At 43.3% G+C, this 25262-nt stretch overlaps 1 protein-coding gene across 7 annotated transcripts in view; it reads left to right on the forward strand.

Moving 5' to 3' along the window:
- mypn (myopalladin) overlaps positions 1–25262 on the forward strand; it is a 309016-nt gene that overhangs the window by 118919 nt on the left and 164835 nt on the right. For 6 of the 7 annotated variants that reach the window (XM_043712278.1, XM_043712277.1, XM_043712280.1 and 3 more), the window contains exon 3: positions 12434–12609. In XM_043712278.1, coding sequence (XP_043568213.1) covers positions 12434–12609 — 176 coding nt within the window. Of the gene's footprint in view, positions 1–12433; positions 12610–17053; positions 17093–25262 lie in introns of those variants that run through there. The other variant, XM_043712284.1, reaches the window with a different exon arrangement.

The raw sequence follows: 25262 nt of genomic DNA on the forward strand, positions 1-25262 counted from the left end.
GGTGCACCTGATCAGGTCCTGGGGATTTATCCACCTTTAGCCGTTTCAAGACATCCAGCACTTCCTCCTCTGTAATCTGGACATTTTGCAAGATATTACCATCTATTTCCCTACAGTCTATATCTTCCATATCCTTTTGCACAGTAAATACTGATGCAAAATATTCATTTAGTATCTCCCCCATTTTCTGTGGCTCCACACAAAGGCCGCCTTGCTGATCTTTGAGGGGCCCTATACTCTCCCTAGTTAGCCTTTTGTCCTTAATATATTTGTAAAAACCCTTTTGATTCTCCTTAAATCTATACGCCAAAGCTATCTCATGTCCCCTTTTTGCCGTCCTGATTTCCCTCTTAAGTATATTCCTACTTCCTTTATACTCTTCTAAGGATTCACTCGATCTATCCTGTCCATACCTGACATATGGTTCCTTCGTTTTCTTAACCAAACCCTCAATTTATTTAGTCATCCAGCATTCCCTATTATCTATTTCTATGTAATAATTTCTACAATTATCTAGCTGGCACTGCAAACAATTTATTTACCAGTGATTAATGCTCAGAGAAACTACATGGTAAGGTTAAAGTTAAGTTAAATGCTAAATGCAAATCTTGACTAAACGTTAGAAATGAATCAACCCTTGAGACACTAAGAATTCCCATACTCAGCAAATTCCTGAGGTAACTTTCTGCTGAAGCTGTATATCATCCAGCTAGTTTATGTATTCCTTTCTCCAACTCCAACTAGTAGAGTTCATTCTGTTTCCTACTATTTTGCCACAGCTTTTGTTCCCACATTTAGTCAAATGCTGTCTTGATGTCACTTTCGCCACCTCTTTAGAATTCAGCTCTTTAATCCACATTTGAATCAAGGCTGTAAAATGGCATGGAGCTGAGTGACTCTGGCAGACCCTAAAACTGAACATCAGAGAGTGGGTTATTTCTAAGTAATTGTCATTTGATACTACTGCAAAAAACACCCTTCCTCACTTTAGTGATGATTGACAGATTATGATGGAGTGGTAATTGGTTAATTGGATTTGCCCATTTTTCTCTGGCAGAATATGCATTGTCAGGTAGGTGCCACTGTTATAGCTCTACAGGAACAGTTTGTCCTTCAAGGGAGTACCAGAAAGGTTATCTGGTAACCTGCAAGTACAAAATTTTTCTTCCTTTTCAGCCTTTCACAAAGACTTTCATCCAAACACTTTGGGGCCTGCATCATTAAAAAACCGTACAGTTATCACAGCATAAAAGGAGGTCATTTAGCTCATTGAGTCTATGCCCTATTCTCTGTAAAATAATTCAGTCAGTACCATTGCCCCATTTTATCCCCAAGTCCCTACAAATGCCTATCCAAATTCTCACAAAATAAACAAAAATTGGCAGCACGGTGGCACAGTGATTAGCATTGCTGCCTCACAGCGCCAGAGACCCGCCTCAGGCGACTGACTGTGTGGAGTTTGCATATTCTCCCCATGTCTGTGTGGATTTCCTCCGGGTGCTCCGGTTTCCTCCCACAGTTCAAAAATGTGCAGGTTAGGTGAATTGGCCATGCTAAATTGCCCGTAGTGTTAGGTGAATGGGTCTGCGTGGGTGCACTTCAGATGGTCGGTGTGGACTTGTTGGACTGAAGGGCCTGTTTCCACGCTGTAAGTAATCTAATCTAATCTAAAAAAAAACTAAGAACTTTGGATGTTGAAAATCTGAAACAAAAACAGAAATTACCGGAGGAACTCAGCAATTCTGGTAGCATCTACAGAAAAATAAAGTTAATGTTTCGGGTCCAGTGACTCTTCTTCAGAACTGATAGTAGCGAGGAAAAAATGGTATATATGATGAAGACAAGGAAAGGCAGGGGAAAGAAGTGAGCAAATAGATGGAGATGAGCCCAGAGTGGGAATGACAGTTAGGCAGACAGAGGGATGGATGGTAATTTGCCAGAAAGAAAGGAAAGCTGATAATGAGAATCGTAAGTAGGTGAAATGGGTTGGCTGTGCTGAGGAGACCAGGCCAGGAGCAGCACTGAGACCCATGGTTTTGATTTATTCCTTTTAGATGGGGTTGGCTCAGCACCAAGGGTAGAGGTTGGCTTTCAATGCACTTCCGCTTACAAGGGCCAGGGTGCCATCAGGCACTCAGTGCTTTTGAACAAGGGAATCTTGAAAGACTACTAGAAGAGATGCTAAGACTCTCTTGTTGTGTTCTCCACATGATGAGTATTAATTGCCACTATAGGCCTCATTGACAGTGAGGCACTTGTAATCAAGATGTGGAATTTAAGGCAGAATTCTCAAAAAAATAAGCAATTGGAACAATAAGGTCAGAATCAACACAAACATTTTATGCTGTGTTAGAATATAGCTATAAAGGAAAAGAGTAATGGAAGTGTTGGAAGCAGTGAAAAAAAAAGCAGATTGTGTTTGGGTATGTAAATAGCACTTATCTAGTAACGTACTACAAAAATAGCTTGAACATTCAGTAAAGGGTCATGAATGAGTTGAATTGAATGTCATATACAAGTATGAATGTCAACAATCACAGTCAGTGATTGTTCCTGTCAATAATGTATGTTAAAGGTGAAATAAAGACATTGCAGATCTTGAGCCACTGTATAGTAGAAAATGTAACACAATATAATACTTATTTTTATCCACAAAAACTTAATAGAATCCACAAATCCAGTGTCATTCACATGACACAAAAGATTTTGGTGTAGTCAACAGCAAGAAAGAAAGCCTTAGATTACAGGAGAATACATTCTGGATTAGTGGTGCTGAAAGAGCACAGCTGTTCAGGCAGCATCCAAGGTGCAGCAAAATCGACGTTTTGGGCAAAAGCGCTTCTTCAGGAATCAGATGAAGGGCTTTTGCCCGAAACATCGATTTCGCTGCTCCTAGGATGCTGCCTGAACTGCTGTGCACTTCCAGCACCACTAATCCAGAATTTGGTTTCCACCATCTGCAGTCATTGTTTTTACCTACAGGAGAATACAGACAGGTTGATTAGATGAGCTCAACAGTGGCAAATGGAATTTAATTTTGAAAGGAGGTGATGCATTTTGAGAGGAATAACGAGTCTGGAGAGTATGATGAACGGTAGGACCTTAATAAATACAGAGGATCAAAGGGAAGCAGCAGAACAGGTAGATAAGTGGTTAAGGAGGTATTTCAGATACTTCGTTTTATTAGTCAAGCCACTGAATATAAGAGCAAGTAAGTTATAATTGAGCTGTATATAACATTAGTTAGGCCACAGCTGGAACACTGTGAGTAGTTCTGGCCACCATGCTATGGGCACGATGTGACTGCACTAGAGAGAATGCAATGCAGATTCACCACGATGTTGCCTGGGCTGGAGCATTTCAGATATGAAGCAAGCCTCAAGAAAGGTGTTTTCCTGTAGGCAGAGAAGACTGAGGGGGAGTTTGAGGTGGAAAAAGTTACAAGGAACGTAAGTAAGGTAGTGGGGGAGAAACTTTTTTTTCCTTAATAAATGGATTAGTGATCAAATGGAATAGACTTAAGGCAAGAAGCAGGAAATTGGGAGGGGATTTAAAAAGACATAATCCAGAAGGTTGTGGGTATCTGGAACACTGCCTAAAATTTTGGTAGAGTTGGGAATCATCACAACACTTAAGAAATATTTAGATAAAAGCGTCAAATAGTGAACAAGGCTATGGGCCCAAGTGCTGGGAAAATAGGGCTAGACTAAAATCATAGAACATCTACAATGCAGATAGAGGCCTTTTGGGCCCATTGAGTCTGCACCGACCTCTGCAGAGCAACCACCAACCGCGCTCCCCAGCCTCGTAACCCGTTGTAACCTTGCCTACATATCCCTATACACTACGAAGCAATTTAACATGGCAAGTCCACCTAACCTGCACATCTTTGGACTGTGGGAGGAAACTCATGCAGACAGAGGGGGAATATGCAAACTCCGCACAGATAGTTGTCCAAGGCTGAATAGAACATTGGTCCCTGGCACTGTGAGGCAGCAATGCTCACTGCTGTGGATAGGGGCTGATGACCTGCATCAATATGATGGGGTGAAGGCCTCCTTCTATGCAGTAAAACTCTAGAGGCAGAATCTTTTGAAGTCTGAGGAACATGGACTATGGCAGGTTATATGGTGGAATTGGGTGACAAGTGCAGTGAGGCTTATCTCTGTATCAGGTATCCAACCTGCACTACCTTTTAAAGTATTGACAAGCTGAAATTCTCGCTTGGTAGCTGTGATTTGCAAGTTGATTATTGAGTTGTTAAACACCTTGTTAATGGGTGAAAAGTATGGCACTGGAAAAGCACAGCAGGTCAGGCAGCATCCGATGAGCAGGACAGTTGATGTTTTGGGCATCAGAAATGTCGTGGGGGTGGTGGGATGAGCTGAGAGGAGCGTGAGGGTGGGGCTTGGGGGAAGGTAGCTGGGAAGGTGATAGGTAGATTCGGGTGGGAAGTGATTGTGATAGGTCAGTGGGGAGGGTGGAGCAGATAGGTGGGAAGGAAGATGGACCAGTCAAGGGGGCAGTGCCGACTTGGAGGATTGGATCTGGGATGAGGTGGGGGGAGGGGAAACTTGGAAACTAGTGAAGTCAGTGTTGATGCCGAGAGGTTGAAGGGTTCCAAGGTGAAAGATGAGGCATTTTTCCTCCATTCATCTGGTGGCTTGGATTTGCATGTCATTGGTGATTATAATATTCCAACTCGCCTTATAATTATTCATACTCTCATCTTACCAAATAATCCTGAAGCCAGGTAAACTTGATACGGAGCCGGAGTAAGTCCCTGATGGATTCGGCTTGCAGCTTGCTGCAAAGATCTCCAAGTTGGAAGCTGGGCACCAACATTTCAGGACAGGTTCCATGGGCGTTGTAAACACACACACACACACATGCATGCACGCACCACACCATATCCCTGATCCCCAAACACTCCCGCACTTCCTTGCTGCATCTTCAGGCTATTGGTCTGCTGGCTTAGTGTTCACTCACCTCGGCCCTACCCAGCTGCTCACAACATTCCTGCATTGCATTGTCTTGCCTTGCCTTTTTGCAATTTCCTCCCTCAGCCAGAAATCCCAGACTCATACTGCTGATGTCTTGCTATGCCATTTAGCACAGACACAAAGCCAGAATGCTTGACATACTTATAAACGGTCCTCCGTTAAGTCAAGGGAGATTGCTTTCACTCAGAGCATCTAACACAATAAGTCAAGGGCAGTATCCAATTCTGGCCAGTCAAGGATGAGGAGCTGATTGTGGGCAGCACACCACACGACTCCACTCTGTCTATCATATTGTTGGCTGTTTTCCTCATGGAATGAGAGAGACGCAGGTAGTACAGGAGGTGAACGTGAGTTTCACAACTATTTACTGTGGGACCTTTTTCCTAAAGTGCTGGGCATTCCTGCAGACAGCTGAGACTGCACTGACCCAGGTGGAAACCTGGCAGCAGGCTGGTATGGTCTGGTGTCATAGCCTCCACTGCTGGTTCCTGAGGATGTCTAAGACCCTGTCCAGCAGCATCTCCCAGTTCCTGACATCAATTTCCCCTGCCTGCCAAGTCTGAGTGAATCTCAGAAATCATGCAGTCTGCTCCAGACTGACAGTGTTTGTCCAGGTGCACAGTGAGCTTTTAAACATGACCTGGGTGCATGGCATGCCGGTTAATTCTGGAAAATCTGCTGAGTGGCGAGTTGTTTTAGGAGCGCTGCATGGTAAGATTGGCCAGATATCAGACTAGAAAGATGTCACGGGGCATGGTAAGTATTCACTGAGTGAGTTTGGTAAAATATGGTGTCAGAACCCACTGAGCTTAGGTTAAGATAAAACTCTCCAAAAGACTTGAGGTGAATTTGGATTTAACCAAAACGTAGGGAAGTGTTGCTGCAACTGTACAAGCCATTACTCTGTACGGTGTATAGCGTACAATTTGGGTCCCCGTTCTTGAGGAGGGATGTAGTTGTTTTCGAGGTAGTTCAGCGACGAGGGGATTGTCTTCTGAAGAGAGATTCAGCAGATTAAGCCTATATTATCCAGAGTTTAGAAGAATGAGAGGAGATCTAATCGAGTTATATAAGATGCTAAAAGGGATGGAGAAAGTATACTTAGAATTGATATTTCCTCATATGAGGCAATCTGGAAAGATAGTTTGAGGATAATAGAGAGCTGATTGAAAACAAAAATGAGGAGAAATTACTTCTCTCAGAGTCATGAATCTGTGGAATTCACTTCCCCAGAGTGCAGTGATGCTTGGAGATTGAGTAAATTTAAGGATGAGATTGACAGACTTTTACTTGGTAATGGATTAAAGGGATATGGAGACCAGAGCTGAAAATGTGTTGCTGGAAAAGCGCATCAGGTCAGGCAGCATCCAAGGAGCAAGAGAATCGATGTTTCGGGCATGAGCCCTTCATCAGGAATGAGGAAAGTGGAGGGATATGGAGACCAGGCAGGAAAGTATAATTGAGGCCAAGATGAGATCAGTCAATGTTTAGGCAGGCTCAAGGGACTGAATTACTCACTCCTGGTCCTAGATCTATGTTCTTATGCTCTTTGAATTTATGACTCTTAAGAATTAATAACACAGGAGCCCACTTGACTCATTTCCCTTGCATCTGTTGTCTAAATGGATCTTTATTTAATCTACCTATACATTGCAAATCACAGTACCATTTAGTGCTGAGCTAAATGTTCAAATAGTTCAAATAGTGACAATATTTCAGTTGAATAAAGGGAACTATGAAGCTATGAGGGAGGAGCTGGCCAAAGTTCAATGGTACAATACCTTAGCAGGGATGACAGTGGAGGAACAATGGCGGATATTTCTGTGCATAATGCAGAAGATGCAGGATCAGTTCATTCCAAAAAGGAAGATAGATCCTATAAGGAGACTGGGGTGGCCCTGGCTGACGAGGGAAGTTAAGAAACATATAAAGTCAAAAGAGAAAAAGTATAACATAGCAAAGATGAGTGGGAAAACGGAGGACTGGGAAGCTTTTAAAGAACAACAGAGGATTACTAAGAAGGAAATACACAGAGAAAAAATGAGGTACGAAGGTAAACTGGCCAAAAATATGAAGGAGGATAGTAAAAGCTTTTTTAGGTATTTGAAAGGGAAAAAAATGGTTAAACTTAAAATTGGGCCCTTGAAGACAGAAATAGTGGAATATATTACGGGGAACAAAGAAATGGCAGAAGAGTTGATTTGGTACTTCAGATCTGTGTTCACTGGGGAAGACGCAAGCAATCCCCCAGAGGTAACAGTGGCTGAAGGACCTGAACTGAAGGGAATTTATATTTGCCAGGAAATGGTGTTGGAGAGACTGTTAGGTCTGAAGGCTGATACGTCCCCGGGGCCTGATGGTCTACATCCCAGAGTACTGAAGGAGGTGGCTCGAGAAATCGTGAATGCGTTGGTGATTATTTTCCAGAGTTCGATAGATTCAGGATCAGTTCCTGCGGATTGGAGGGTGGCTAATGTTGTACCACTTTTTAAGAAAGGTGGGATTTCAAATTTCATAAATGTTTCAAGGAAGTAAAAACAGAAAAAAAAATTTTGCTTCCTTATTTTTAACATTTATGACTGATCAGCACTGTGAAAATTTCATTGAAAGGTCTAACCATTATTCTTACAATATATCATCATTCAATGTATATTTAGTTACCAATGTCTTAGTGGATGCCATCTATGGAATAACTTTGCAATTGGTATGGGTTACACAAAGAGCATCATACAGCCTAGAGTCTGAGGATAATAGAGGAACAGTCAGTTCAAACTACTCAGATATTGCATACAGGATAACACAGAGATTGGAGTGTAAAATATTTTAAATAAATTTTGTGAAGATTACACATAAATGTTGAAAAAATTCACAAGAAATGAAGTGTTTTGCTTCGCTCAATTCCCTCTGGTCAGTTCATTTGTGATTGGATCTGTGCATGGTGTAAACCAGTAATGCAGATAATGAAGGTAAGCATGCAGGTACAGCAGGTAGTGAAGAAGGCTAATAGCATGCTGGTCTTCATAACAAGAGGGATTGAGTATAGAAGCAAAGAGGGTCTTCTGCAGCTGCATAGGGCCCTGGTGAGACCACACCTGGAGTATTGTATGCAGTTCTGGTCTCCAAATTTGAGGAAAGACATTCTGGCTATTGAGGGAGTGCAGCGTAGGTTCACGAGGTCAATTCCTGGAATGGCGGGACTATTATGTTGAAAGATTGGAGCGACTGGGCTTGTATACCCTTGGAAGACTGAGAGGGGATATGATTGAGACGTATAAGATTATTAAAGGATTGGACACTCTGGAGGCAGGAAACATGCTTCCGCTGATGGGTGAGTCCCGAGCCAGAGGACACAGCTTAAAAATAAGGGGTACGCCATTTAGGACAGAGATGAGGAGAAACTTCTTCACCCGGAGAGTGGTGGGTGTGTGGAATTCCCTGCCCCAGAGGGCAGTGGAGGCCATGTCTCTGGATTCGTTTAAGAAAGAGTTGGATAGAGCTCTCAAGGATAGTGGAATCAAGGGTTATGGAGATAAGGCAGGAACAGGATACTGATTGAGGATGATCAGCCATGATCATAATGAATGGTGGTGCAGGCTCAAAGGGCATAATGGCCTACTCCCGCACAAATTGTCTATTGTCTATCGTCATTTGGTGTGACCAAACTTGATTACTGGTGGACATTTTATTGAAGCTTTTTATCTCACACTCATCAGGGCATTTCACAAGAAATAACAATTTAAAGGAAAAAAGCTTAACATTTGTACTAGAGAACAGAAGAGTGCTGATTGGTAGATTCTGACTAATAGAGTTGTTGCCATGGAGAATACACCTGTTGATTGGCAGTTAACTGCCATTCCTTGTTTAAATGTTTAGCCAGGCAGTTTGATTCTGCTTGGTCATTGGACATTGCTTTGAGAAATGAATCAAATGCCAACTCAACCAAATAGATGCCTTGTCTATTACAATTAGTCAGTTTTCTTGTAACAAGTTTGGGAGATTCTCCCCCAACTATTCCCCTGCCCGTTGCATTGCTACTGCCTGATTTTATTTATGGTTATTGAAGGCCTTATTCATTACTCTAGCATTATTTTATCTGATTCTTTCTCACCCTACCATTATTTCATCATTAAATTTACTCACAAATATGTACTTGTTCCTTCAATGTTCCATCTGCTTCTTGAGTTCCCCACCCAAGGGGAGGCCCAATCCACACTGCCACAACCTTCACCAAAGAGGTTGATCCCAATCCACACCATCCTGAACCTGTATCCCTGCTGTACAGACCAAGCTAATCCAGTGCTCTGTCCAACTGAACCAACTGGCTCCTTGAGGATTCTGTGTTGCTGTGGCAACATATGAAGTTTATATGTGTGCTGTAATCTGGAGCTATGACAAGTAATGGCAGAGCTTCAAATTTTTTTTGATCACATGGCTGTCCTGGAATCTCTCCCACTCTTACCTCCAGCCATTTTGCGTATCTTGGAAGGACTTACAAATTGATACTCAACCCTTTTTTGGCTGTATTATCAATGCATGTTCCTTGGTCATCACATCCTGGCTGAGACTTAACCCCAGAGCCTCTAGACCCAGAGGAGCAACACTACCACAATGTCATAGGACTTATCAAAGTTTTTTCTAATTCTAATCAAGTCAGTTCTGTCCTTGAAGCATTAATTATATCATTCCTCTACAGTGCTATCATAGTCTCTTCTATCAAGAATCAATCACACTAATTTTTGCATCTTTCAGTTTCCTGATTATATTCCTGGGAACAACATGTGAAATATTCCTTGAGCTCCTCTGCTACTAATCCCATGGGTCAACTTATGCCAACAGCTCACCAGCTTTATTTAACATACCATGTACCTTTACATGTGTGCACTCCAAACCCATCTTAGCTTGTCTCCTATTCATACCCCCTTTCTCCAGTGATTGGGAGAGACACATAATACTTAAATCAAGAATAGCTCAGTGTGCCTTGGTTCTCTTGTCTAATGTTTTATCCTGGTACCCAGCTCCTACCAAATTAGTGTCAACACTCCTCCATAGCATCAGTTAAACCTCACAGCAAAGTGATCCAGGGCTACTTCCAAAGTCCCAAGAATCCAAAGACTAACCTCGCAGACCATGGTACCAGACATGTATTGACTTAATTTCTCCTAAAATTCCATACTCACTGGTACATGGCACTCAGAATCCAGAAATTATTAACTTTGATCTCCTACCTTTATAGATTTTGCTCGCTTCTGAGCTCAGGATCACAACCTTCTTTTGTTTTCTTCCTCTGTCATCGATTCCAACACAGACCACAACCTCTGGTTGTTCCCCATTCTCCCCCAAACTGTCTTCCATCCTCTTAGTCATTTCCTTTTTCTGCCATCATTAAGATGGGTGACAAATTCACTTGCAGGAGGTGGAATAGTCATTTAATTATTATAGTGAAAATACCTGTATTCATTCATTCTATTTTAACTCCTTGTAGAATAGAGGTTGGGAAGGAATGAATCCATGAAATAAGTGTCTTCACACCAGCACTACTATGGATCAGATGAGCAGGAATGTTTCTTTCGAGCTCAACAAGCTTTGTCCCATTCCCACCCCCCCCCCCCCCCCCCCCCCCCCCCCCCGCCACCACCAGAGATCTGTCTGTTTCCTCCCCTACCCTATCCACTGTTGGACCACAGGAACATCATCAAGACCCTCCTGTCCAAATCTGGATTTTGATGACCTTCCTGACTGCCAATGGACACATCATTGTCCTCTGTATCTTTGTGCATCTCTTTGCCTTACTGAATCTATCTATCAAAGCCAGAATACTTTCTGCAAGGGTGGAAAGGGTTTTGGAGCTATGATCGACCTCTTCTGGTGACATCAAGTTGTAAGGAATATTCTCCTACAAGAAAAAAGAAAAGGGGTTCATCAGAGATCTCTGACCTATAAACATGTGCCTATTTTGATGGAATGGCTCTTGATGGTGGTAATAATGATGAGTATGAAAGAGCAGCATTGAAGGCTCAAGTGAGTGTTTGAATCTTGTGATGAATGAGACTCTAAAGTGATAGGGCTTTTTAACTGGGAGGAACTTTGTGGGCGGCACGGTGGCACAGTGGTTAGCACTGCTGCCTCACAGCGCCAGAGACCCGGGTTCAATTCCCGACTCAGGCGACTGACTGTGTGGAGTTTGCACATTCTCCCCGTGTCTGTGTGGGTTTCCTCCGGGTGCTCCGGTTTCCTCCCACAGTCCAAAGAGGTGCAGGTCAGGTGAATTGGCCATGCTAAATTGCCCGTAGTGTTAGGTAAAGGGGTAAATGTAGGGATATGGGTGGGTTGCGCTTCAGTGTGGACTTGTTGGGCCAAAGGGCCTGTTTCCACACTGTAAGTAATCTAATCTAAAAAAACTTGGTGGACTGGACAATCTTGCCTGTCTTTCTCTTCATCTTCATATATTTATAATATATTCAGAGCCCAAATTTCACGACTACTTAGTGTCTTTAGATTAGATTAGATTCGATTTGATTCCCTACAGTGTGGAAACAGGCCCTCCAGCCCAACAAGTCCACGCCGACCCTCCAAAGAGCAACCCACCAAGATCCATTCCCCTACACTTACCCCTGACTAATCCACCTAATTCTACGGGCAACTTAGCATGGCCAATTCACCTAACCTGCACATCCTTGGACCTGCACATCTTATTAATATTTCTTAGTCCATTTGAATCATATTCTGTAACAGCAACTATTATGACCTGCAGTGCATGTTATGAAATTGTGTGTTTTCTGTATGCTCTAAACCTGGTCCTGGTAATATCTGGTTTTAATATTATACCACCATTTTAATACTTTACCTTATGAATACAGCTTTGTCAACTAATCCTTTAACTCTTGCATTTATCAGACATTTATGGGAAAGGTCTATCAGGTAGCTTACTAATTGCAGAATATACTGAAATCTACACTTATATTCTTCTTAAACTTTTGAATTGCAACATGAAGATCTGAGATTTTCAGAGATTTTCTTAAGCCTTGTCTCAAGCATATTGAACCTTGTTGGATATGCGAATATATTTTCTGGATTCTGTATTGGAACTAGACCATGTAATATATTGCCTTACCAGCACTTCCATGGCCACTGCCAATGTTTTTGTGTAGCTCTTGGTCCAAGACTCAGTTGCTGTGAAACTTTTGCAAAAGACGTAACAAGTTTGAATGAGTGTCAGCTGGATCAGGGCAAATGAACCCAGCCTTTAATGTCATGTTGCTCATCATAAGTAGATTGTACTCATAATCGAAATTATACCTTAAAGTTGGTCGCAATTATGATTTCTGTTTGTGTTGATGCACTTACCTGAAGTGACTTTTTGAATTTTTAATGATCTGTTTTCATACTGTCTTGTGGCTGTTTCAAAAGTGGAATTTAATATTTCTTTGTAGGTGGTATTGTGAAGGAAAGGAGCTCAAGAATTCACCTGATATTCAGATTGGTTATGACGGTAAACATTACACACTGACCATTTCTGAGGCTTTTGAGGAGGATACGGGACGCTACACTTGCTTGGCTTCAAATATATATGGATCAGACACATCATCTGCAGAACTTTATATAGAAGGTAAACATTGGAGACATTCTGAAGGCTAACTTTAAACATGTTATCATATAATAAACAAAGGTTTGGGAAATATTACAATATGTGAACATTTAACTGACTATAGGTCCAGATTCAAATACCAGTCTGACTGATATGTATGCATATGTTTCTCTCAGAAGATCTATCATAAATGGGAAAATGAAGACTTCTTTCCCACATCAATCACAAATCCTGACAGGTAAAATTAGTGATGCAAATACTAATGACTGGACTAAGATCAACAGTCTTTCCGGAAATGAGGCATCATGGCCTTCATTGACCTGCTGATTTTTTTTATATATTAAGTGGAGAATTTGCATTTGTTAGGACCCAATAATTATATAGTTGAGAATGTGATGCTGGAAAAGCACAGCCAGTCAGGCAGCATTTCAGCAGCAAGAGAATCGACATTTCGGGCAAAAGCCCTTCATCAGGAATGAGGCTGTAAGCCAAGGGGGTGGTGATATAAATGGGAGGGGTGTGGCTGGGGCGGAGGTAGTTGAGAGAGCAATAGGTAGATGGTGGAGGAGGTAAAGGTGATAGGTCAGAGAGGAGGGTGGAGTGGATAGGTGGGAAGGAAGATGGACAGGTAGGACAGGTCATGAAGGTGGTGCCGAGTTGGAAGGTTGGAACTGGGATAAGGTGGGGGGAGGGGAAATGAGGAAACTGGTGAAATCCGCATTGATTCTGTGGGATTGACGGAAGATGAGGCGTTCTTCCTCCAGGCATCGAGTGGTTAGGGAGTGGCGGTGGAGGAGGCCCAGGATCTGGAGTGGGAGTGGGGTTGGTTGGTGCGGGTGTGCCAGAGATGTTCTGTGAAGAGTTCTGTGAGTAGGCATCCTATCTCCCCTATGTAGAGGAGACTGCATTGAGAGCAATGGATACAGTAAATATACGTGTCAGTGGGGATAAAAACATTTGTAGGTCAGATGGTAAAAGAATTGAGCATTGTTATAGTTTGGAAAAAATGTACTTGATGAAAAATTGTTGATGTCTTTTCAATAGATGTGGTGGACTTGTTAAATATTTCCAGAATTTTCTGTGTTTACACTGATACAGTTGCTAGGCAGTCATTTTTCAGGGTTAGAGCAAAGAGATTATAGTTTACATTCCAAAATGCATCACCTCGCATTTGTCTGGATTAAACTCCATCTGCCATATTTTTGTCCATGCTTCCAACTGATCTATATCCTGCTGTATCCTCTGACAACACTCCAGCAATTTGTTTTCTTGCCTCCCTCAATATTCTGGAATAGATCCCACCAGGGCCTGGTGACTTATTTATCTTAATGCCTTTTAAGGTGCATAACTCCTTTTTAATAGCAATTTGGCCTAGAAATTTGACACTCCCTTTCCTGAGATCATCCTCCACAAATTCTTTCTCTTCAGTGAATACCGATACAACATATTCACTTAATATCTCTTCACTATTCACAATGTATTCACTAATTCCCTCTTTTGTCCTTGAGTAGGCCAACCCTTTCCCTGGCTACTCTATTTGGGATTCTCCTTAATTCTCCTTAATCCTGGTTGCTAACAACTTTTCATGACCTCTTTTAGCCCTTCTAATTCCTTGTTTAAGTTCCCTCCTATTTTCCTTATATATACTGACAAGGGATTTGTCAGATGCCATCCTCCTCTACCTTACATATGCTGATAATAATATTGATAATAATGACCCTACAATGGAAACCAAAGTAACAACCCTGTTCATGGAGCCATTTCCGGTCCAAAGTAATTATAGGTCAGGGTTTCTGCTGAGATCAGTCTAATTCACAGAAGAGCAGCATTTTTGATTAATTCATAGGATGTGGGTAATGTTGGCTAGTCCAGCATTTATTACCCATACCTTGTGCATTTGAGAAGGTGGGGTGAGCTGCCACCTTGAACCGCTGCAGTCCATTTGGTTTTTCCACAAGGTCATTAGAGACAGAGTTCCAACATTTTGAAGGAAAAGTGATATATTTCCAAGTGAGGATAATGAATGGCTTAGAGGGGAGCTTGCAGATGATGATGTTCCCATATAGCTGCTGACCTTGTCCTTTTAGATGGAAGTGGTTGTGAATATGGAAGATGCTGTCTAAGGAGCCTTGGTGAATTTCTGCATTGCATCTTATAGTTAGGAAAAGTTGCTGTTACTGAGTGTCAATGATGGAGGGAATGAATGTTTATGGATGTGGTGCCAATCAAGTGAGCTGATTTGTCAAGCTGCTTGAGAGTTGTTGGAGCTGTACTTATGCAGAGAACTGAGGAGTATTCCATGACACTGCTGACTTGTGCCTTGTAGATGTTGGATAGGCTTTCAGGAGTCAGGAGATGAGTTACTTGCGAAAGGATTCCAAGCCTCCAACCTGCTTTTGTGACCATAGTATTTAAATGAATGGTCAAGTTCAGTTTCTGGCCTATGGTAACTCTCAGGATGTTAATAGCTGGGGAATCGATGGGTGATAATGCCATTGAATGTGTTGCTTAGATTCTTTCTTGCAGAAGATGGTTATTGTCTTGCACTTGATTGGCATGAATGTTATCGGCCCAATGCTGGATATTGTAGAGGTCTTGCTGTATTTGCAAATGGGCTGCTTCAGTATCTGAGGAATTGCAAACGGTGCTGAATGTTGTGTAATCATTGGTGAACATTTCCATTTCTGACCTTATCATGGAGGAAAGTCATTGATGAAGCAATTAAGGAAAATCAGGCCTAATACACTACCCTAAGGAGCTCCTTCAGAGATGTCCTGGAGCTGAGCTGACTGACCTGCAACTACTATACTAATCTTCCTTTGTGCCAGGAATGAGTCCAACCAACCAGTTGAATGCTTATGCCCTGAGTTCCATAAACTCCATTTTTGCTGGGGTTCCTTGATGTTACACTCTGTTAACTGGGGTCTTGATTTCAAATGCCACTGCTCTCACCTCATCTCTTTTGTCCATGTTTGCAACAAAGCTGTAATGAGGTCAGGAACTGAGTGGCCCTGGCAGAACCCAAACTGGGCACCACTGAGCAGGTGCTGCTTGATTGAACTGTTAATGACACGAACCATCACTTTACTGATGATGGAGAGGAGACTGATGGGGAGTGGGGTGGGGGATGTAATTCATTGGGTTGGATTTGTCCTGCTTTTTATGAACAGGACCCACCTGGGCAATTTTCCACATTGTTGAGTAGATGCCAGTGTTAAACAATACTGGAAGAGCTTGATTAGGGGAGCAGTAAGTCTTCAGTACTATTGCTGAAATGTTGTCAGGGCCCACAGCCTTTGCAGTGTCCGGTGTCTCCATTCATCTCTTGATATATCACAGAGTAAATTCAGATTGAATTGGCTGAAGACTGTTATCTGTGATGCTGGGGATCTCTGGAGGAAGCCAAGATAGATAATCGACTTGACATTTCTGGCTTATTATTGTTCCAATTGCTTCAGCCTTGCCTTTTGCACTGATGTATTGGGTTTTCCATCATCTAGCACGTTTTTTGCTTTGGTGGCTAATGAACAGCAGTGGGCACAGGATGTCGGCAGGAGACTGGAGAAACAAGCTCAATTTAAGGCATTACAGCAGCGTTTGGTCTGACAACTGTCATGACACAGCAATAGAACAGAAAGGTGGAGCGGCAGAGGCCAGCCATCTACAACAGGACTGCTGCACAGTTTGACAGTGCTAGTTGTGAGAGAAAGGCGGCAGCCTTCTTCCTGGAGGCTGTTTGGGAAGGCCACCCAACCAAAGCAGGCAAGATCATCTGCAATCCTGCTGTGTTCTCAGGAGAACTTGTGCAGTACTGCAAGAGAATTGATGACCTCTTTTATTCTGGCAAGATTGGTGCAATGTGACGCAGGCCTCCAGATGCAGACACACCAAAAGGAGCTGCCTAAAGGTGCTGATGAACATGGGAGGAATGTGTGCCCAGGGTCATCCCTGGCCCATCTGCAACACTGAAAGCCACTAGTGCTGTTGAGGTGTTGGTAACATTGACAGATGCAGCATCTTATTTAAAGGAACTGCTGGAATTGGTGAAGGACACTGACATTGTTTCCCCTCTCCCTCTGTCCTTGCAGGAGATGAGGCTGCACAATACTAGGGAGAGGCTGCACATAGGAAAAGGAGTGCCCCAGCTCCCAGTCCTCACTGCAGTGGCGGAGGCAGTATTTCACATTGTGAGATGTGTAGCTGATAGTGAAATGAGAATCTCTGGAAGATAAGGTGAAATGATATTGAATTCTAGCGGTGAAAGAGTGCACTCCTCCATGTGTGACAGCAAGCTAAGCCTTCAGAGGGAATGGGAATCCTCAACTCTGCAGAAGTGCCTGCTGTCTCAGTGAGTTCTCCTGATCTCTACCCTCTGTCTCACACAGGGCCAGTTGTGGAGGGTGTGCATGGCAGTGCCACTGCAACGTCCCCAGGATCCTTGGAGAGGGGAAAGCCTTAGACCCAGCACCATCATGTAACTCCAACAAGCCCTTCTCAAGCGCAGGTATACCTGGAGTGATGGATCAAGTGCATTTACAAATGATGGCACTGGTTGAAGAGCAAGACACTAGTGAGCAGCAGGAGAGGCAGAGAATGCTGTAAATAGTGCCCTTGGAGGATGGGCCCAGCCTTTCACAGTTGAGTGCAGGCTTGGACCTCTGCAATCTAGAGCAAGGCTTTGCTACCTAAACCAGCAGCAACAGACGTGTTTTTACATGTCAGAGTTCCCTAAGGTCATACAAAGTCAGTGGTTGAGGATGGAAGAGCCTGTTGAGTTTATGTGCAGCATCATGGCTCAGTGCAGAACACATGAACCCCTGTATTGAAAGTGGCCAACCTGATGGAGAGCTATATACCACAGCACTCAGAGTAGATGGAGGAACACTGTATCGACATGCACTGAATGCATGTAGTGCTGTATAGCATTGACAGCCAGTGGCAGTGCTGATGCAAAGGTGTTGGGAGTCGGTGCAAATTGCAGCCCAGTTGGTGATGATTCCAGCAATCCACACGGCCATCAACAGATGGAGCAATCACCAGTGATGATGAGAATTCCATCCCTCATGTAACCTATCATGATGAATAACATCATAGGCCCCTCTGTCTGAGGGACCCTCAATGCAGCAGGGCTTAGACAGAGGCTATCCCTGCATGGACAGCAGTGCAGTGCATCACCCTCAAGAAGTACCAACCCCAGCTGGCACCTGCACGATGAGACCATCTGCCACAGGCATCTTAAGGGCAAACAGATATCTGTAGCCAGGCTGCCTCCACCTTGCCTGAGGCCACAAGAGGGCCATTGCTGGCAAGTCCAATGTATTGGTCATTGCACTGAGTGATTCAGTTGAGTTATTTTCATTTGTGATTATGTAAAAGTTTATTTCATCACTACTTTGAAGATGCTGAGACATTGCAACAGGATGAGCTTAATTCTTTAATGGCAAAACTAGAAAGGAAGGAGGATGTGGAAAAGGGATTAAATAATTTCGCTTAAGGGCTTCATTGCACTGCCATCAGGATTTAAACATTGGCAGGAGAAGGTCATGTCAAGTAGCCAGCTTGGCAGGTTGTTCTAGTTGGGCTGCTGGCAGGTGGGAGACATCTCTCCTGTGCAGCTTCTCTTGCGTCACTGGAATGCCTCCCATGGTTTTGCCTTCCTAGATTACCGTCCACCAATGGCCTTCTAAACCCCAAGCAGCCCCCACCCAGGAACTCCTGGTTGGGTGAGCCAGTTTGACATTCAGTGCAATCTCTGAAGAGACTAAAATGATCTCGTGCTGGGGGTTGTTGGCCTGTCGCAGTAATCCTGTTAAATGGCTGGTGTTCCTCTTTCCCAGTGAAGTTGAGGAGGTGACAGGGAATCAAGCACCTCATAATTCAGTCCGCATTCCTTCCTGTATGTGTCCTGGCCTCTGTACCTGCTCACAAGGATGTTAATCCTTGTTGCAACTCTTCCCTGTCTCCAAGTACAGTGAACCTACGTATAGCTGTTCGCTTGCTTGCAGTCAGCTGCACTCACTGAACTACTATGCCACTTCCTTGTGACCCCATGATCTCTGGAAGACCATATTCTTAACTTCCTGAGTTCACCACAGATTAAATGCTCACTAACCTTGCCCACTCGAAGACTCCTGTCTGTGTCAATGGCTGAATGACCCTCTCAACCACACTTTTCTGTGACTCCCTATAATTGAACTGTGTGGCCATGCCTGGCTGCACACTGTTTTGCCTCTACCTGTTTTACCTGTTGGACTACAGTGCATGTAGCTCAGACATGTTATGACACACCTTTGAGGCAGGTTTGATTTGAACCCTGATTTTCTAGCCCAGAGGCTGGAACCCTAGCATTGCACCCTTAAATCCAACATGGCCCCTATTAATGAACTGACAGCAAACTTGTCAACAGGCTTAATTGGCCATTTTTTTCTGAATTGGATTGGTTATTGAGTCCCACGTTTTTCATTCTCAGCAAAATTGCTGATGATTGGAATAACATAATTGAACACAACCATCAATATCAGGAAATTACACATTCAGTCATCTCTGCTGATATCCCCATTTGGTCACCCAAATCCTGTTGCAAAATTGGGAAGAAATAGTACTAATGATGTACCGGTAGTCAGATACAATTAAATGAAAAGAATTTATTGAATTTAAGATTTTTTTCCCCTGTATCTTTACTTTTACTTTTCCATCCTTCAGAATGACACTACTTATAAATGGCAAGTTTCAGATGACACAAAAATTGGTGGGAAGACGAGGTGTAGAGAGATATAAAAGATTAGGCAAGTAGGCAAAAAATTGGCAGATAGAATATAATGTGAGAAAATCTGAGGTTATGTACTTTGGCAAGAAGAGTGATTATTTAATTAGAGAACCATTGCAGAAAGCTGCAGGACAGAGGGATTTGGTGTCTTCGTGCATGAATCACAGCAGGTGAGCATACAAGTTCAGTGACAATAGGAAAGCATATGGTATGTGACCTTTATTTCAGGGCATTGAGTTGAGATTAGAGTCAAGAGTGTGGTGCTGGAAAAGCATAGCAGGTCAGACAGCATCCGAGGAGCAGGAGATGTATCAGGCAAAAGCCCTTCATCAGGGACCGGGATCACAAATATCAGAGTAGGAGGTCACCCAGTTAGGACTGAGATGACGAGGAGTTCCTTCTCGAGGGGAGTGATTCTGTGGAATTCTTTACAATAGAGGGCTGTCAAGCCTGTTTTATTAAGAATATTCAAAGCTGAGATGGACAGGCAGAAAGGCTTTTAATAAGTAAGGGAATCTAGGAAAATGGGAAAAAGATAGGGAAGTGGAATTGAGGATTTTCAGATTAACCATGATCTCATTGAATGGGGGAGCAGACTCAACGGGCTGAGTTTGGGAATAGACTCGACGGGCTGAATGTGGGAGCAGACTCGACGGGCTGAGTGGGGGAGCAGACTCGACGTGCTGAATGGCCTACTACTGCTTCTATTTCTTTTTGATTGCCTTAAGCCTTGTCTCCAAAAGTGAGAAACCAGTCATCAAAGTTTAGATTTTGGGCCTCAATATCATCAAGATAGGGTCCTGGTGTGTGTTGCCGAACAAAGAGACCTAGGGGTGCAGGTGCATAGTTCCTTGACAGTAGAGTCACAGGTAGACAGGGTAGTGAGGAAGGTGTTTGACACACTTGCTTCATTGGTCAGTACATTGGGTATAGGAGTTGGGATGTCATGTCAACTGTACAGGACATTTGTGAGGCCACGTTTAGAATGTTATGTACAATTTTGATTACTGTTTTATAGTAAAGATATTGTTAAACTTGAGAGAGTGCAGAAAAGATTTACAAGGATGTTGCTGGGATGGGAGGGTTTGAGCTTTGGGACAAACTGAATAGGCTGGGGCTATTTTTCCTGGAGGGTGACCTTACAGAGGTATATAAAAACATGAGGGGCTTGGATAGGGTGAATGGCGAAGGTCTCTTTCTTGGTTAGGGGAGTCCTTGGTTAGAGGGCATAGGTTTAAGGTGAGAGGGGAAAGATTTAAAAAGGATCTGAGAGGTAACTTTTTCACGCAGGGAGTAGTGCGTGTATGGAACAAGCTGCCAGAGAAAGTAGTAGAGGTGATACACCCATCCAGATACCTTTTACATGTTGTAATTGTATGAATAAGAAGGATTTATGCAGATATGGGCCAAATGCTGGCAGATGGGACTAGGTCAGATCAGGATATCTGGTCAGCACGGACGAATCTGTTTCGGTGCTTTTTAACTCAATGACTCTGAATACCATTTGGGAAGTGTCATAGAATGCAAACAGCCAGGAGATCAGCTCTACCTTGTAAATAGCACTAATGAGTGATACTGTTCGATGGCATTGTGTAGAGCATATAACCGTTGCTGCATGGCATCACTCAACTTTGATAGGAGACAACTGACTATTTGCCATTGACACGACCTGAGGTTACATTTTGTTCATTGCGTTCCTGTGTGATCAGAATCATGGATGTTTAGATTCTGTGATTACACTGAATTTCCACTTATTGCAGGAACAAACTGTACTTCAACCATCAGTTCTGTTCCATCTACTCCTGGGAGAAGTGACACTCTCTCTCTGTACTTCCTCTTCTGAATTTTTTCAATATGTGTGTCCTGGCTCAGTGTTTTTGTATTGGCGATGATGCTGGCATTTGAGTTATTGTGGAAAGGACCTGGCTTTTGGCTCCTAGGGTCGGATGTCACTGAGTGGCTGCAAAGCATAATGAAGGAGGAGGGTGATGAGAAAGAGGTCAGGATACACATTGATACCAGTAATAAAGGTAGAATGAATAATGAGGTCTTGTATTAAGAATTTAAGGAGTGAGGCAATAGACTAAAGAGCAGGACCTCAAAGGTTATTTATATTTGGGCTTGTGTACCCTTGAATTTAGAAGACTGAGAGGGGATCTGATTGAGACATATAAGATTATTAAAGGATTGGACACTCTGGAGGCAGGAAACATGTTTCTGCTGATGGATGAGTGCCGAACCAGAGGACACAGCTTAAAAATACGGGGTAGACCATTTAGGACAGAGATGAGGAGAAACTTCTTCACCCAGAGAGTGGTGGCTGTGTGGAATGCTCTGCCCCAGAGGGCAGTGGAGGCCCAGTCTCTGGGTTCATTTAAGAAAGAGTTGGATAGAGCTCTCAAAGATAGTGGAATCAAGGGTTATGGAGATAAGGCAGGAACAGGATACTGATTAAGGATGATCAGCCATGATCATATTGAATGGTGGTGCAGGCTCGAAGGGCAGAATGGCCTACTCCTGCACCTGTTGTCTATAGTCTATTGTCTATTGTTATAATCTCTGGAGCACTCCTTGTGCCTCAAGCTACTGAGTACAGACATTAAAGAACTGAGCACATGAATGTATAAGTTAGTGCAGGGGGAGTGCAAGATGGTTTACAAAAGATAGTTTGGATTGAGAAAAGATGGGGATAAGTCAGAATTTGACCCAAGTAGACTGTCACAGTTGCTGAATAAACCGATAGCAGAACAGTGGGGGTGTCTGAAGTAGAATTAGCAAGAGTACAGGCCTCGCAAGTTCTCTTTCGGGTGAAATGTAGGAACAACAAGCCCAGATAACCCTGAGTACCAAGTAATTTTCAAAACTGGTTAAGTAGGAAAAGAGAGGCTTTTAACAGGTACAAAGTGGTGGAGTACAGAAAGTACAGGGGGATCTTAAGCAATTAGGAGAGCAAAGAGGGGGCATGAAAAATACTAGGGGGCAAGATTAGGGATAATTCCAAGAACGTTTACATAAATAACAGTGGCAAATGGACTTCCTGACAATGGATCCAGGGCCATCATTCCAGATTCCAGATTTTTAAAATTGAATTCAGTTTCCACCATACTTTGGAGAAGGTGGATGGAGATACAGAATTCAGACTGTGAGGATCTTAAGCAGATTGATACAGTGTGAGAGGGGGTATTGGATGTTTTGGCAGGCTTAAAAGTGGACAAATCTTCAGGTATGGTTGAGGTGTATCCCAGGTGCTGTGGGAAATAGGATGTAAGGACAGGGTTTTTAACTTGTCTCTAGCCACGGGAGAGGTGCCAGAGGACTGGAGAACAGAAGTGGTTTCACCTTTCAAGAGCAGTGATAGGGATAAACCTGGGAATTACTGACCAGTGGTAGGAAAGCTATTGGACAAAATTCTGAATTAATCCCTATGTGGAGAGGCAAGGTTTGATCGGAGATAGTCATCATGGCCGTATCAGAGGGAGGTCATGCATAACAGATCTGATTGAAGTTTTTGAAAAGCAAGTGTGTAGTTGAGGGTAATGCAGTTGATGCATAGTACATGGACTTCAGCAAAGCCTTTGACAAGATTCCATCGAGGAGAAGGTAAAAGCACATGAGATCCTGGAAAACCTGATAATATGGCTGTTGCAGGTTCCAGGATTTAAATGTTTTAGTAGGGTCAGAGGTGGGGGTAAAAGAGGGGGAGGTGTGGCCTTGCTTGTCAAAGATAGTATTACAGTGGTGGAAAGGACTTTAACTTTCCTGATATTGATTGGGAAAGCTATAGCTCAAGTTCGTTAGATGGGTCAGTGTTTGTTCAATGTGTGCAGGAGAGTTTCCTGACACAATATGTAGATAGGCCAACAAGAGGTGAGGCCATACTGGATTTGGTTCTGGGTAACGAACCAGGCCAGGTGTTAGAATTAGAGGTAGGTGAGCACTTTGGGGATAGTGACCATAATTCGGTGATTTTTACTCTCGTGATGGAGAGGGATAAGTGTGTACTACAGGGCAAGAGTTATAGCTGGGGTCAGGGAAATTATGATGCGGTGAGGCATGACTTAGGATGTGTGGCTTGGAAAAGTAGACTCCAAGGCAAGAGTGTAAATGATATGTGGAGCTTGTTCAAGGAACAACTATTGAGTGTCCTTGATAATTATGTACCTGTCAGGCAGGGAGGAAAGGGTCATGCGAGGGAGCCGTGGTTTAATAAGGAATTGGAATCCCTTGTTAAATGGAAGAGGGCGGCCTATCTCAAGATGAGACGTGAAGGTTCAATTGGGGCGATTGAGAGTTATAGGGTAGCCAGGAAGGACCTGAAGAGAGAGCTAAGAGCAGCAAGGAGGGGACATGAAAGGTCCCTAGTCGGTAGGATTAGGGAAAACCCTAAGGCTTCCTATAGGTATGTTAGGAATAAAAGAATGAATAGGGTAGGAATAGGTCCAGTCAAGGATAGTAGGGGGAAGTTGCGTGTGGAGGCAGAAGAGATTGCGGAGACACTGAATGAATACTTTTCTTCAGTATTCACTCAGGAACAGGGCATTGTTGTCGATGAGAATACTGAGGAACAAATAAGTAGAATGGATGGCTTTGAGGTATGTAGAGAAGAGGTGTTGGAAATCCTGGAAAAGGTGAAAATAGATAAGTCCCCTGGGCCTGATGGCATTTATCCTAGGATTCTCTGGGAAGCAAGGGAGGAGATTGCAGAGCCATTGGCCTTGATTTTTATGTCCTCTTTGTCTACAGGAGTAGTCCCAGAAGACTGGAGGATAGCAAATGTGGTTCCCTTGTTCAAAAAGGGGAGTAGGGATAGCCCTAGTAACTATAAGCCGGTGAGTCTCACTTCTGTTGTGGGCAAAGTCTTAGAGAGAATTGTAAGGGATAGGATTTATGCACATCTAGATAGGAATAATGTGATCAAGGATAGTCAGCATGGTTTTGTGAAGGGAAAGTCGTGCCTCACAAACCTTATTGAATTCTTTGAAAAGGTGACGAAGGAGGTTGATGAGGGCAAAGCGGTAGATGTGGTATATATGGATTTTAGTAAGGCGTTTGATAAGGTTCCCCACGTAGGCTACTGCAGAAAATACGGAGATATGGCATTGAGGGTGAGTTGGAGGTTTGGATTAGAAATTGGCTGGATGGAAGAAGACAGAGGGTAGTAGTTGATGGCAAAGTTTCTTCATGGAGTGCCGTCACTAGCGGTGTTCCGCAAGGATCTGTTTTGGGACCATTGCTGTTTGTCATTTTTATAAATGACCTGGAAGAGGGGTTAGAAGGTTGGGTAAGCAAGTTTGCGGATGATACGAAAGTCAGAGGAGTTGTTGACAGTGAGGAAGGATGTAGCAGGTTACAGCAGGATATAGAGAAGCTGCAGAGCTGGGCAGAAAGGTGGCAAATGGAATTCAATGTAGCTAAATGTGAGGTGATTCACTTTGGGAAGAATAACAAAAAGATGGGGTACTGGGCTAATGGTCGGATACTTGGTAGTGTGGATGAGCAGAGGGATCTTGGTGTCCATGTACACAGATCTCTGAAAGTTGCCACCCAGGTAAATACTGCGGTGAGGAAGGCATATGGCGTACTGGCTTTTATTGGTAGAGGAATTGAGTTCCGGAATCCTGAGGTCATGATGCAGTTGTATAAAACTCTGGAGCGGCCGCATCTGGAATATTGTGTGCAGTTTTGGTCGCCATACTATAGGAAGGATGTGGAGGCACTGGAACGGGCGCAGAGGAGGTTTACCAGGATGTTGCCTGGTATGGAAGAAAAATCGTATGAGGAAAGACTGAGGCACCTGGGGCTGTTTTCACTAGAGAAAAGAAGGTTTAGGGGCGACTTGATTGAGGTGTACAAGATGATTAGGGGGTTAGATAGGGACGACAGTATGAACCTTTTCCCGCGTATGGAG

The sequence above is a fragment of the Chiloscyllium plagiosum genome, chromosome 22 (genome assembly GCF_004010195.1).
Source record: "Chiloscyllium plagiosum isolate BGI_BamShark_2017 chromosome 22, ASM401019v2, whole genome shotgun sequence".
NCBI classification, from domain to species: Eukaryota; Metazoa; Chordata; class Chondrichthyes; order Orectolobiformes; family Hemiscylliidae; genus Chiloscyllium; species Chiloscyllium plagiosum.